The sequence below is a fragment of the Euprymna scolopes genome, chromosome 38, assembly GCF_053919585.1.
Source record: "Euprymna scolopes isolate OS-2025 chromosome 38, ASM5391958v1, whole genome shotgun sequence".
Lineage (NCBI taxonomy): Eukaryota > Metazoa > Mollusca > Cephalopoda > Sepiida > Sepiolidae > Euprymna > Euprymna scolopes.
The window spans coordinates 76,314,079-76,328,621 of NC_136519.1; the positions used below are offsets into that span (position 1 = coordinate 76,314,079).

Below are 14,543 nucleotides of genomic sequence, written 5' to 3' on the forward strand. Positions count from 1 at the left end.
ACAAATAAGCTCCACGGAAAATTCATTTCAATTTTAAATGATGCAAAATTTAATCACTAAAAATAAAAGGGGGGGGGTCGGGGTATCAGCAGCTTGAATCTAATTTGTTATACAAAAAAAATGAGTAAATCCTCTGAAGTATACTTTCTCAAATTAAAATTTTATTTGAAAAAAAAAACAAAAAAAAACTAAGGCTTTAAATTGCAATAATCAAATTACCAGTATTTGAAATATAAAAACTAAAAATAATTTTAAGTCATCATTATATATATATATATATATATATATATATATATATATATATATATATATATATACATACACACACACACACAATGGCAGTGGTAAGAAAAGTTGTTGTTTTTTTTACCATTTTTGTTGAAAACTGAAGAGATGAAATTAATGTTCTTAAATATAAATTTTTCAATTATGTCCAGAATTCCCTCAATATTAAAAACAAAAAAATCTGTATTATGCACATACTGTGACAGAAAATATAGTATACCAAAATCATGTCAACTAATCAAATAGTTTTAAATAAGAAAATCAAATTTTATAACAAAACTACGAGAGATGATTTCACATCTTGAAAAAATTTAAGAAAGGGATATAACTTCATATAATTCAAATTTGTAAGATTTTAAAAAGCCGTTTTTAACATTGGGAAGTGGGAGGCATTGGAAAAAAAAATCTCTTAAAAACGTTTTTCTTATTCAAAAATAAAATTTTTAACATAAGGGAAATTCTAGACAAGGACCAAATTTCACATAAAACATTGGGATAATTATTTTAACTAAATTTGATAAAATATACTACAAAATGTGTTCATTTCACAACCAGAATGATTTCAAGCAGATGAACTTAGAAATAGCATCAAGGAAGTTTATTATAAAATAATCCATTGTATAATTTAATAAAATTGAAACCAAGACAAAATCCTAACAAGATCTGAACTGAATTGTAATGAGTCGACAATTCAACCTAAAAAAAAAATAATTTGTATGATGTACATACCAGTCACAAAATGGAAATGCCATATTCCAAAAATCACATAAATTGATCAACTAAAATTTTTTAAAGAAAATCATTTTTAAATGATTTTAAGCAATTAATGTGAAACCATTACAAGTTTGATCTTGCAAAGTTTGAATTATTGTGGAATTATCTGCCATTGTTTTTCAAGGTGGCGATGTAAGAGTCCCCTTTTGCTTACTCATAAAATTTGATTTTCTTAGTTAAAAATAGAACTACTGGATCAATTCATATAATTTTTTGAAGATGATATTTCCGTTCCGTGATGGGTATATACATCATAACAATTTGCCTGTATTTTTGTTTTTTCTAAATGGATTGAATTTGGAACAAGGAACAGATTTTCTTCATAAAAGAAAAAAAAAAAAAAAAAAGAAAACTTTTGTAAATGAATTTATTGAACATTTTAAGGTTTCTCAATGAATCTTGAAAGGAAAGCAATTCAACAAGAAAAAACAGGGTTGGGTTTTGTTATATATACACACACACACACACACACACACACATTTGAAAGGGGGGGGGATGAAAAACAAGATTTATATAAATATATGACCATGACCGACCGAAACAAAAACATCAACACGCAATCTTTTTCTTGAATAAAATGTTCTTTGATACAAAAAGGTCATGTATGAATATTAATATTTTTAGCTTGGATTTACAAACAGAAATAAACCATAATACTTGACTCTAGCTTTTTAATTTAGGCAGCTTAAGGGCTGAAAAATACCATAACAGCATCACAATAGTAAACTCATGTCAGCTATATGTTTTAAAATGGTCATTTGTTTTTTCTAATTCTTCAAATTTCAAAGTAATCTTACAGCCTTTAAATAGACAATGTAATTCCTGACTTCAATTAAAGTCAAGTATCCAGGTTAGTTTTGATCATAAATAAATAGCCATTAATTTTCTCACATTTCCCCATCATAACAAAAAACTAAATGGAGATTAGATCCCAAGTAAACAGAGTAAAATAAAAAAAAAAATAAAAAAAAAAGAAAAGGGAGGGTGTTTAAAAATATGTAATTATTTGATAAATGTCAACGCCGTGCTAATTATAGTCAAATTATTTTCATGTGTTAGAATAAAATTAAGAATTAGTACAATAAAAACCGATTATGAGCTTTTGTTTTTGCAGGCTTTGAAATGTTCAACTGCTAAACACGAGTTGCACAAAACATTTTTAAGCCAGTAAGAAATCTAATTTCAGTTGTGTGCATGTAAACGTGTGTGTGTGTGTGCATTATAGATGATGTTAAGTAGTGATGATTTCAATAATCATTGATAACAGGCCATGTGACCCATTGAGCGATAAAAATTATTATAGTCTTATAGTCGATCAGTATACTGATCTAATCTGTGTATATATATATATTTCTGTAGAAATATATTCATAATATATACTCTTATTTAAGAAACTCAATATAATTACAGAGCAATATAGTGAATAAATGACAAAAGAACTATATTCCGAAATTCATGATGTTGACCATTTTATAATTTATTCCTTTAATTCAGTTGACATTTACAATTTTGTAACGCAAAATCAATAAGTGAATCTATTATGCCCTTATTATGGAAACATATTAAAAGGTATTTGCAGCTTCTCTTCCAATTTTTGGATTTTAATCATGTCGAATCACACTTTATTTCCTTTTAACAGATTGATTGTTGCCATTTCTTCTGATGAGTTAAGGGCATAATTGATTGATATAATAATTAAGTAATTGATTTTGCACTATGAAACAGATACTGTCAAGAATTGTAAATGTCAACTGAATTAAAGGAATAAATTATAAAATGGTCAACATCATGAATATATCTTTTTGTCATTTATTCAATATATATATATATATATATATATATATATATATATATACATACATACATACATACATACACACACACACACACACAAAGACAATTCAAGAAATCTAAACTCTGCATATTATGCAATTGGTTTATACCAAAATCTCTGAAGCTGAAAGAAAAAGTAAAAAAACACCACATTTACGGAATGATTCTTGTATACATAAGTATATTTAGGTGATAAACTTTCTTTTAGACATGTTTTGTTTAAGACCAACAAGAAACCTTTTTTTTTTCTTTTTTTTTTTTTAAATAGCTTTCTGTCTACTCTACAGCAGAGACTTCTTTTTTTAACTTATTAAATATCAAATTAAAATTTTTTTTAAAAATCGCCAGAGCACATAAAAAGCTGCAGTGGTGGTGAAAAATATTAAGCGTTTCTTGTTAGTATTATACAACAAATCATAATTTGATGAATATATGAATACAAATGTTAATAGAAATTAAGTTTTATTAACTTAAAATTGTTAAAAGAAAAAAAAAAAAAGATACATATATCATGAAAACTTAGACATTGTTCTGAAATAAATTTTGGACATGGAAAGAAAATGCAAATCATTTACCACAGGGAAATAAAAACAAAGGGAAAAAATTTTTTTTTTTTTTAATACAAAAAACATGGAAAGACTCGTACAATTTTGATAATTATTTATACAATGAGCCTTAAAAATATAAACAGCCTTTTCCCTTCTCTCAGAAACATTCAACAAATTCCCTCAAAAGGGAAAGTGCTAGCCTTCAGATTCCAGAATAGACATTATAATCTACTTACAAACGGATTAAGGAAATTAACTTAAAAAACGATAAAAGCAATAATCCTCCATACTATTTATAATGTTAGCTTTTATGCATCTATATTTATTAATTTCTAGAACTTCAAAGGCCTGTTCTCTTCCCATTTGTTGATTAGCAAGTGAGAAGAGGAAAGGCAGAATAGAAAACAAGCATGGATACATAACAGAACCAAATTAAAACAGCCAATCTTGAACAAATAAAGAGCTCAATATTCTACATCATAGAGCTATATATCAGCAATAAAAAATTTACTTTATTTAACAGTTTACTGCAGTTTCAGAAGTGCCCCTGACTGGCATTAAGAATCAAAATGGAAAAAAAATGTTCCTTTAGTTTTGTTAGCTAACTATATTTGATTAGCATTTATTTATATTTTCAGACGACATAAAAAAAAGGGGGGGGCATTTTATCAATTATGAATGCAGATAAGTTTTTGTTTTTTTTTTAATCTGATGAGAATTAATTTTGGTTTTGTTTTTACAAATGTCTTGTCTTTATTAACAATTGATGAAATGGACATAATTTAAGATAAAAAAAAAAAAAATTTTTTCTTTTCTTGTTGGAAAATCTCCATTTATAAATGCTCTGGAATTAAATATTTGTACCAAATTTCTAATATCATTCGAGCTCTACACTTTAGTTAGACTAATTCATTGTTAAAATGTAAATACACTTTATTTGGATATAAAAATTTAGGGGTTTTTTTTTTCAAATGCTTGAGTGTCATTTTTCACAAAACAATTACAACAATTATCTTTAATGATAATCAGCTCGTTCTTACGTTAGCCGTTCGCCTAATTGTCGCCCGTTAATGCCTACTTGGAAAATGGAACTCATTCAGACTCAATAGCAATATTTGTAAAAACCAAAAGTGCCAATTTTTACATGTAGATGAAAAGATAGATATAACATTTAGATTCTTAAAATTCTTTCAACATGGTTTTAAATTCTATCAGACATTTTGTTGTCCACAGCAGCCAAAAAAGCTTCATAAAAAAAAAAAAATCTTTGTATCAAATGGTTAAAATTTTTTAGTTATTCTCAACCAAATAATTCAGGGAGTTAATTTTATTTATTTTTTAAATAGTTACATATAAAATATGCTAAATATGTCTTGGGAAAATTAGAATTAAGAGAAAAATATCTCATCTCTCTCTCTCTCTCTCCTATAAAATATAACTACATCTATGGTAGGCAATATATTTATGAAGTGGGGGGGGGCAAGAAAAGATAACTGATAAATGAAAGGAAAAAAAAAAGGGTGTAATTTAAAATAGATCCAGCAAATAAAAATTATTTCAATGTCAACAGTATTTTCATTTAAATACTTTCTTGTATGATGTAAAGTTGGTTAAGATATTTAAGAATTTAGGAAAGTTCTTTTTCCTTTCTTTGGTAAGAGGAAAGAAAAAAAAACCTAGAGCCAGTAGAAAAAAAAAAAATTAAAATAAGAAATACTGAGAATACATACAGATAACTATCAATATAGAGTTACACGCATACACAAATATTTGATTTACTGAACCGTTTGGAAATTAGATATACTCTATTTAACAGGAAGTCTCTTTTTTTTTTTTGCATGCTAACATGTTCGTTCGTGTGTATACAGGCTTGACATGTGTATGTGTGCTCTTAAGTCGTCATGGATATGTGTGATCAGGCATTTAAAATGTGTGCTTAAATGTACAGCAGATTGTGTGTATGTGTATATATATATATATATATATATATATGTATAAGAGTGTGGTTGAACTTTATACAAGGATTATACATGGTTACAATCAGGAAGATTATTGATAGAGAAGAAATAAGATACAAACTAAAAATTTTCTGAAAGGCTTGTCTTGAAAAAGAAAAAATTATACATTATATATAAACTAAATTCATGTGTATAGGTTTTATAGAGAAAATGACTACAAGGTTGATTTTGGTGGGTTTTTTTTTGCTTTTTTAATTCACAGCTTATTCAACTTTATAGATTTATTTTGGTAATTTACAAATTAATATGGTTTCAACAATGAAAGAGTTAAATGATCACAAAAGCGTGTTTTGTTAAAACTCTAGAATAAAACATACTGGTTGTCTAGAATAATTATTATTTGCATATATTATCCAAACTGTGGAACTTGCAAACTTTGCCAGCGATTATTTCATGGTATTTTAGAAATAATTTACACCAACTGCACTCCAAAAATGTCTTTTTTTGTTACCTCTCTCGTTTGTCAATGTATTCAAAACAGTCTATGCAAGTCCACCAAGAGGCCGCCAATTATTATGGAATCAAAGAGCAGTTTTAGCAATCGGAATAGTTAATAGAGTGGTTTATTAAAGTTGCCAACTGCTCCACTGTACATTAGCTAGCGTACCTCCAATCACTGCAACACCTGTATCTTCATAAGTCTGTCCTTGTGGCCAGTAAAACCATAATAATGATATTTTGAATTAGCTTCCACGGAACGTTTCAGGCGCTCTGCAAGATATAGAAAAAGTTTTCATATGATTTATTTAAAAAAAGTCCAAGCAAAAAAAAAAAAAAAAAAAAAATCATAAAAGTAAACGTTAATCTTTATAAATATTAAATATTTTTTAAAAGACATCAGTTTATAACGAAGCAATCATTTGGCAAAATAAGTTAAATTATCCATGCTCACACAGTATCAATTTTGCAACATATAAAAAAATTTAAAAAAAAAAAATAAATAAAAACAAAGAAATAAATAAAAATAAAGATTCATAATACTAACAAAAATTTTTTTTAAACTGTAGTACCTCAACATGCACAGAAGTTCTAATTAATAAAATTACATAAGATAGATCATCTGTTTTTAGCCATAATTTGTGTCAGATTTTATGCGGGTGTGTAGGATTGTGACCTTTGTAAATAGTAGGTTTAATCACTGAAAAATGATGTCACAAGGTTCTAGCAAACAAGATCTGTTGAACAGTCAAACTATAGATAATGGAGGAGAGCTTTTTACAAAAAAAAAAAAAAAAACACTAGAAAACTTAAAGTTGCATTGAAAAGAAAAATAACATGATTAAGTTTTAATTGGTGTCATTTTTCAACATTTTAAAAAAATGTGACTTCAGTAAAAAAAATTTTTATTTTTTAATTTTTTTTTTAATCACTGGGATAACCACTCTGGTCATGTGCTCTTATGCTTTTATACATGTGTGTGTGGGAGTTGGAGGAGGTAAGAGTTACCGAATACAGTTTGTAAGTGAATTATATCCTTTCCCACCACTGATCACTAGGGCTAGTACAACAGCATATTCTTTTTGTTGTTTCGACTCTTGAGTGTGTATTTGTTGATATCTTATATGCTTTTATATCGACAGATGTGGTTCTCAGTCGATTAACTGTGTCAAAGCGTGTCGGATATAACTCGAGAGTCAAAACAATAATAAGAATATTCTGTTATAGCCCTACTGATCACACATGAAAACAAAATGGCCACTTTCTTTTCTGGGTTCAATCCCCCCCCCCCTCACTATTTTGAATGGTCTTACAGAAAAATACAAAGTACATGATAAAAATGAAAACCTCACAGAGTTGTCAATCTAATCAGTCCCACTTTATCAACTAAGCTCCAGCCCCTGTCCCATCGTCACAATGTTGCATCACTGTGCCTATTTTACAAATATTTTAATGAAATGTGTTCTGATGAACTTGTTTCACTTGTACCCCCTCGATGTACATATCCCCGACAAACCCGCTTAGCAATAAGATCTCACCCTTTCACTGTTGTTGTCCCTAAATGCCAGAAAGCTTTCTATTCTAATAGTTTCTTCCCTCAAACAGTTAGATTTTGGAATTCCCTTCCTGCTGCCTGCTTCCCTGGCTACACTGATATGCAAAGTTTAAATATAAACAAATATCTTGCTTGGATGACAACCTTCCTAGAGCTGGTGACTCAAACAAATTACCGGTCTGCAAACCTAAACTGCTTAAGGAGTAGATAGGCTCTGTCTATCGCCCAGCTTCCATACTCCTCCTTTACCTATTAGTCAGGCGCAGAGATGCTATCACAGTGATTTGACAGAAACACTCAGTGGTAGATCTTGTTTCCTGACTAGGGCAATGAATGCCGTTTTCCCAACTCCTGACACATCCCACTCCTCTAAACTAGGCACTTGGGAGTGCTTGAGTGACACATATGCCAGTGCAATTACATTGGGTTGACCTTCGTCTGATGGGTTGAGGGTACCGGATTGACAGTCCTGGCTGCTGTTTCCGACTGGTAGTACAGTAGCCCTAACTCTTTGGTAGCGCTTAGAGTAGCTGCTCCATCAACAGTTGTATAATATTGGGATGTTTGTAGTGCCATGTCGCCCATGGAAAGGGACCCTGCACTCATCCCTGGTGGGCTTTCCTGAGGCAACAATCCTAGTTGATGAAAGCTCAGCTGATGATCTACTCGTGTTGCATGTCTGGTATTCAGCATAACCACTTGTTCAGCACCCCCTACCTAAACTGAAATTCTTTACATAAAAAAAAAAAAAGAAAGTACAATAAAAAAAAGAAAGTACAAAAAAAAAAAAAAAAAAAAAAAAAAATTACGCTTAAAACAGGCTTAGGTTCAAACAAAATCAACTTGAAGCTTGCATTTACGAACATTTGTGGGCTTAGAACTAATTTAAATGATGTTGAAGCATTTCTCGTAACAAACACCCCGGATATCTTAGCACTAACTGAGACTAACCTACACTCCTCCATCCCTTCTAATTACTTTAACATGCCTGGATATCTCCTATTCTGCCATAACGACTGACAGACATATGCACGGACTTGGAGTCTATATTCGTAATACCCTCCCCCTGACTAGAGAAACAAACCTAGAATCAGATGACCAAGACTTTATGTGCTTTAGACTTAACATGCAACATAACATTAGCTACTTTTATTTTCTCTACCGCTCTCCCTCAATCCAGGACTGCACCATAATAAACAAAGTCTCTGACAGCATAGATACAGCACTCTCCCTCGACACTAGTGCACAGGTACATGTATTTGGTGTAGCAATACACATGAAAAAATTGAAATAGCTTGAAATATTTCAAAATTGGTATGCATAGAAAGAGCTTGATGAGCTAAGAAAGAATCTTTTTAAATTTTTAAAATCTGATTAAAATTAAGGAAGTTATGGCTATTTTTGTGCCTCACACGTTTGGATATTTTCCCCTCTTTAAGACCATATGCGTTTCGTCACATTTTTTACACTACTTTTTCAGTAAAAATGTCATATCTTTGTTAAAACACAAGACTAAGAAATGAAATTTACTGTATAAGTGTATTTTTGTACAAGGAATCAGAATATGCAACTGAAAATGTCCCAAAGTTTATGGTTTCCAAATAATCTGCAGTAAATGTGCATAAATATGCAGCAATTCCTTAAAAATGCCATGTATCCATAAACAGAAAAGAAGTTGGAGAACTCAAAGTTGAATTGTAATGTGCTTTATGTACAAAAAACTTAAATCTAAACATAAGACCATTTAAAAATGAATATATTGCAATATTTCTTTGGTATTATTGTAGATTAACACCTTCTGTTTAACCCCACTCAACTCCTTCTGACCACCCCTCCAAAATGTGATTCTACCTTTTTAGGAAATTATGTATAACATGCCATGAAAAACTTTAATGAAAGATAAACAAATTATTTTAGAATTGAACATAAAATAATTTCCTATTACAGATCATTCTAGCATTTTAGGGCAGTTAACTGTTTTTTTTTCTATGGGAAAATATGCATGCTTTTTTTTTTTTTTTTTTTTTTTTTTTAAGATGATTATGTGTAGTTTTAAGAGTTTCTATGCAATGAGAATATGTGGAGGGTTGCCATTCGGACTTTGAATTAATTGTAGGGCTAAGGAAAATTGTGTGTGAACATACTGAAAACTTGACAGAGACAAAGCTAACAAAAACAATATTAGAGAGGGGAGCGGTTAGTTTCATAAAAATTTAATGTAAAATAATTCACCATTTCCTGGCCATTGTAGCATTTTAGGACAGTTAACCAATTTATTTTTATGTGCATTTTCTTTAAGGAAGGATCTATTTTTTGTTTGTTTGTTTTAGATGCTTGTATGTGGCTTACAGAGGTATATTGTTGGGGGGGGGAGGGGGCTTGCCACTCGAACTTAGTGTTATTGTTAGGGTAAAGAGTGTTTTAGGAGGAGACTTGCCACACATAATTTGGATTAGAGGTGAAGTTAAGAGAGCTTTTTTTCAAAGAGCGTTCATCACTCATATTTACTGTTAGCAGTTCATAATTATTGGCTTTATATTATATATTTAGTTTTAATTTAATAAGAAACTGCATTGCGAAATTTCAAAGAAAATTCAATAAATTTGTTGATTTCTATTTTCGAGATTGAAGGTGTTAATTCCATAGGCCGTTTATACTACGCTGGAGCAGGTTGTAAAAATATCTTTCGCTTAATAAGTAGAAAAAAAAATAACGAAATAAAAAGCTTCCTAATTGTAGTTTGATGTGTTTTCTAACTGCTTTTAAAATTTCAAGAATATTGATATAGATTTTGAGGGTTTGTATTACTATACACATAGATTCGAAAAAGTTGTCAAAAAAACAAATATATAACAAATAAATGTTATCAAAAGCAAGTTACTTTTCTACCTAACTGGATAATTTTTTAGTGTTTTTATTTAATGGAACATGTTTATCCAGCTTGAAAACAGTGTTTACCGATGTTTTGGAAAATTTTAAATGGCGCCCGTCGCCCGACTCTCTTGAAACGGTAAGTTTGGGGAAAAGAGTTAAAAATAAAAAAGTAGACAAAATACTGCTAGAAACTCGTGCAATATATGTTACCGTGACATAGGCTGACATATATTCGGTGAGTTTTTAACAGTATTTTGTATAGTTTATTTTTTTTTTAATTTTTAACTCCTTTTCTCAAACTTACCGTGTCAAAGAGAGTCGGGCCGGGCGCCATTTTTAATTTTCCAATACATCGGTAAACACTGTACGTTTTTTGAGCTGAATAAACATGTTATATTAAATAAAAACACTAGAAAATTATCCAGTTAGGTAGAAAAGTAACTTATCTTGCCTTTGATAACATTTATTTGTTATATATTTGTTTTTTGACAACTTTTTTGAATCTATGTATAAATGAGATTTTGATACTTATTTTGATTTTGAAAAAAAACATTTGTGGCTGTTCGCAGTAAAACATTGTTTTAATTCGCTGTTCAAAACTAATTTAAAGAATAAAAGTGCATGCAAGCTATATATCTACAAAAGTTTTTGTTTTTTTTAACCATTTGACGAAAAATGTGAGAAATTGCAACAGATTCATAATGCCGAATTGGTTGGGATTGTTGTTATTATACATTCTGAAAACCGAATAGTTCTAAACTAATGTTATTCTGATAACAAAATAGCTCTAATTAAACATAAGAACATTTATATTCATATTTTCATGTTTTTCTTAATTCGTTCTTGAATAAAAATTAAAGAACGCGTGTTTGTTTATACACTGTGCTATGGCTGATTCTACAGGCTGGAGCTGCTGCTGCTGCTTCTAGTAATATTAACTTCATTTGACCAAATTCGAGAAATAGAAACAATTTTTTTTTTCGGGTAGGTCCTTTTAAATTATCAATTACCGCGGTCCTACTCAACATAAAATAATACTTTTAATTGATAAAGATAGTAAAAAGATTGATTTACTTACTACTGGGTGTCCGAAGAATTTTTTTTTCAAAATGTTCGATACTCGGCATATTAAAGTCTTATTTTTAACACGACAAAAAAAGAAATGGTCAAAAATATTTCGGACACTTGACAGTATTAAGATTAACACCTCTTCTTATTGGTTCCCAAATTTCATGACGAAATTCTTCATACAATCACGGTACGGACCTTTAGAAAACAGGGGGGGGGGGGTCATTACAAAACCTTACCGAAAACGCCATTTTATGACGTTCACATTTTTATCACCTTATTTGCTCAAAACTCTTAAAATATATAATGTACATTCATATTTATTAATTCATTTGAAAGTATATTCATTTCCGAACAAAACAGTAGTAATTTGAAGACTTGAAGTGCTTTGGTTTAAAAAATATGGCTATTTTAGTAGAACTACCTTGAAATCTGTGATTATCCAAAGCGTTTTTTCGTCCGTGTGTATTACTATTTGGTGACTTCAATGTCCACTGCAGAAACTGACTTGAATTCTCTACTTACACAAACGCAGATGGTAGCACAATGCATAGCTTCTCTATATCTCACTCCCTATCACAGATGGTTACGTTTCCAACCCGTTTCCCAGACCAGCAAGAACAACACGCTTCACTTCTAGATCTGTTTCTAACCACAGTCCCTGATAATTGTATAACGAATGCCCACAGCCCACTTGGGAACGCTAATCATGCAGTGATAATGGTCAAAATCACCCTAAACTCTAGAGCCAAAACTGAAGAGCCATTACTCAAAATGACAAGATATTATAAAAAGGCTGACTGGGAAGCCATCAGAGATGCTCCATGGGGAAATATCTTTTCTCTTCCTGTTGAACAGTTTGCAAATGAGACCACTGAATAGTTCAAAATGGCAATTGAAGCACATGTTCCCACGTGGAAATTTTATAGCAAGCCACACTCTCTCCAATGGTTTACTTCTACTTGTGCAGCTGCTGTTGCGCAAAGGCAGCATTTGTACAGCAGATTTAACCGACATAAGTCCAGTTCAAACAAACAGATAGAAGCTAGAAGTAACTGTAAGAAAGAAATAGCGACAGCTAAGAGAGAATTTACTGAAACTACCAAAAAACGCACCAAAGCACAAAAATTAGGAACCCGTAATTTCTGGAAAATCTACAACAGTGTAGTAAATAACGGGCAATCAACAATTACCCCACTAACCAACAATCATGAGGTTGTTTGCTCAGCAACTGAGAAGGCTAACATGCTTGCCAGTTGGTTTGCCTCCAACTCCACACTGGACCCTGCTAACCACCCCCTCCCTGACTTTCTTTTGCAGTCAGACGCCACGCTAGACGATCTGAAAATCACCCCATCTCAGGTGCATGCTATCATAAAAAACCTTGACACTTCAAAAGCATGTGGATCTGATCTCATCCTGGCTGTGCTATTAAAAATGCCCCACCGAAGTAGCTCCAGTTCTCTCCAAACTTAACAAATGCCGTAATGAATCTTGCTTTCCAGACTGCTGGAAAACTGCTTCTGTGGTACTAGTTTCCAAGAATTCTGGCGAAAGAACTGATCCAGTAAATTATCGCTCCATTAGCCTCCTCCCACTTTTCGCTAAAATATTTGAGTCCATAATCAACCAAGCTCTAGTCCATCACTTTACAGATGCTAAATTTCTGACCAATCAACAATATGAATTTAGGCAAGCCCATTCCACAACAGATATCCTAACTGTAATCTCTGAACATATATACCATTCACTGAACAAAGCAGGGAAGGGTAGAGCGGTAGCTCCAGATATATCTAAGGCTTTTGACAGGGTATGGCATGAAGGTCTTCTCAGGAAAACCAGATCATACGGTATCACTGGAAGAATACTTAACATAATTAAATCCTTCTTAGATAAGAGAAAAATCGAGGTTGTCCTCAACGATCGTATATCATTCGAGGATAAGGGTTAAGAGTGTACAGTAGTCAATTGGACAATAAAGTAATCGATAGTAATGGAAATTCAGTAAATTTGTTAAGTGGAACGGCTCGTCAAGAACTTGTTTACGTTGGACTTGAAGACAACCATATTGTAGTCAGCTGGAAAGCAGGAAAACGGAAGACAATTCACAGATGTGCAGTTCTAAGAAAGAAGCTTTGTTCATGAAATATACATTTAGGTTTATTTTGAACTCTATCAAGGCAAGACAAGTCCTTTCTAGCAGCTCCTGCCCAGTTGTGGCAACAGTATTCCATCCTTGGACGTACCTGGCTCTTATATAGATAGAGAATTGCATCAGCAGTGAGATATCTACTGGATCGATAGAAGGATCCCACCATATTTCCAGTGGCCTTGGCAACAGATTTGATGTATGTGCTCCATTTAAGATCAGGATTGGTTGGTTGGTTGTTTTTGTTTTACGGCATATTAACCCTCTTCAGGTTATTTAATGCCGAATCCGGTGATTTTGACGAAAAATTTTTTAATAGAATATATTTGTCTTTTGCAAGTCAGTTTCTATTTAACCCATAGTTGGGACCCTAACAGGTACTACCACTCCGGGTCAGAGTGGACCTGAGAGCAATGTCAATTAAAGGGTGGCTCAAACTCCCCAGAGCCTGCAAGCTGGGGCCTCACCATCGGATATAGTTTAAAGTCATATCCAGGACCTTAAGATCAAGAGTAAAGGTCAAGCCCAGAAGCTTGTCAAAACTTGAGGCCTCCCCAAGACGAGAGCCATTCATTTCAATTGATGCCAGATAAGGATCAGAACATTGATGATGTAAAGTGAGAAGCTTGGTTTTAGATGCATTAAAAGTAACCAGCCACTCATTTCCCCATTGTACCACTTGCTCAAGATCAGAGGAGAGAGTATAGGAGAGAACTTGGTCGTTTACTGTCTTATATGTACTACCATAGATGGTAGTGTCATCAGCATAAATGGCTACTAATGATGTAAGGATGCGATTTGGAAGATCATTAATGTAAATCAGGAAAAGAGTTGGGCCCAAGATGGACCCCTGAGGAACTCCAGCATTAATACTGTGAGCTTCTGATTTTTGCCCATCAACTACTACTGTTATAAACCTATCAGAGAGAAATGATTTAATAATTGAGAAGACATTTCCAACTATACCATAGCTGGAAATCTTGTGAAGTAAACCTTTATGC

The 14,543-nt window shown here is 31.8% G+C and overlaps 1 protein-coding gene across 1 annotated transcript in view; it reads right to left on the reverse strand.

Moving 5' to 3' along the window:
• Nucleotides 1–3,337: 3,337 nt before the first annotated feature.
• Nucleotides 3,338–14,543, reverse strand: part of LOC145263199 (integral membrane protein 2A-like) — an 81,488-nt gene continuing 70,282 nt past the window's right edge. Inside the window, exon 6 of the mRNA XM_080120266.1 lies at nt 3,338–6,169. Coding sequence (XP_079976392.1) covers nt 6,072–6,169 — 98 coding nt within the window. The 3' untranslated portion in view covers nt 3,338–6,071. The remainder of the gene's footprint in view (nt 6,170–14,543) is intronic.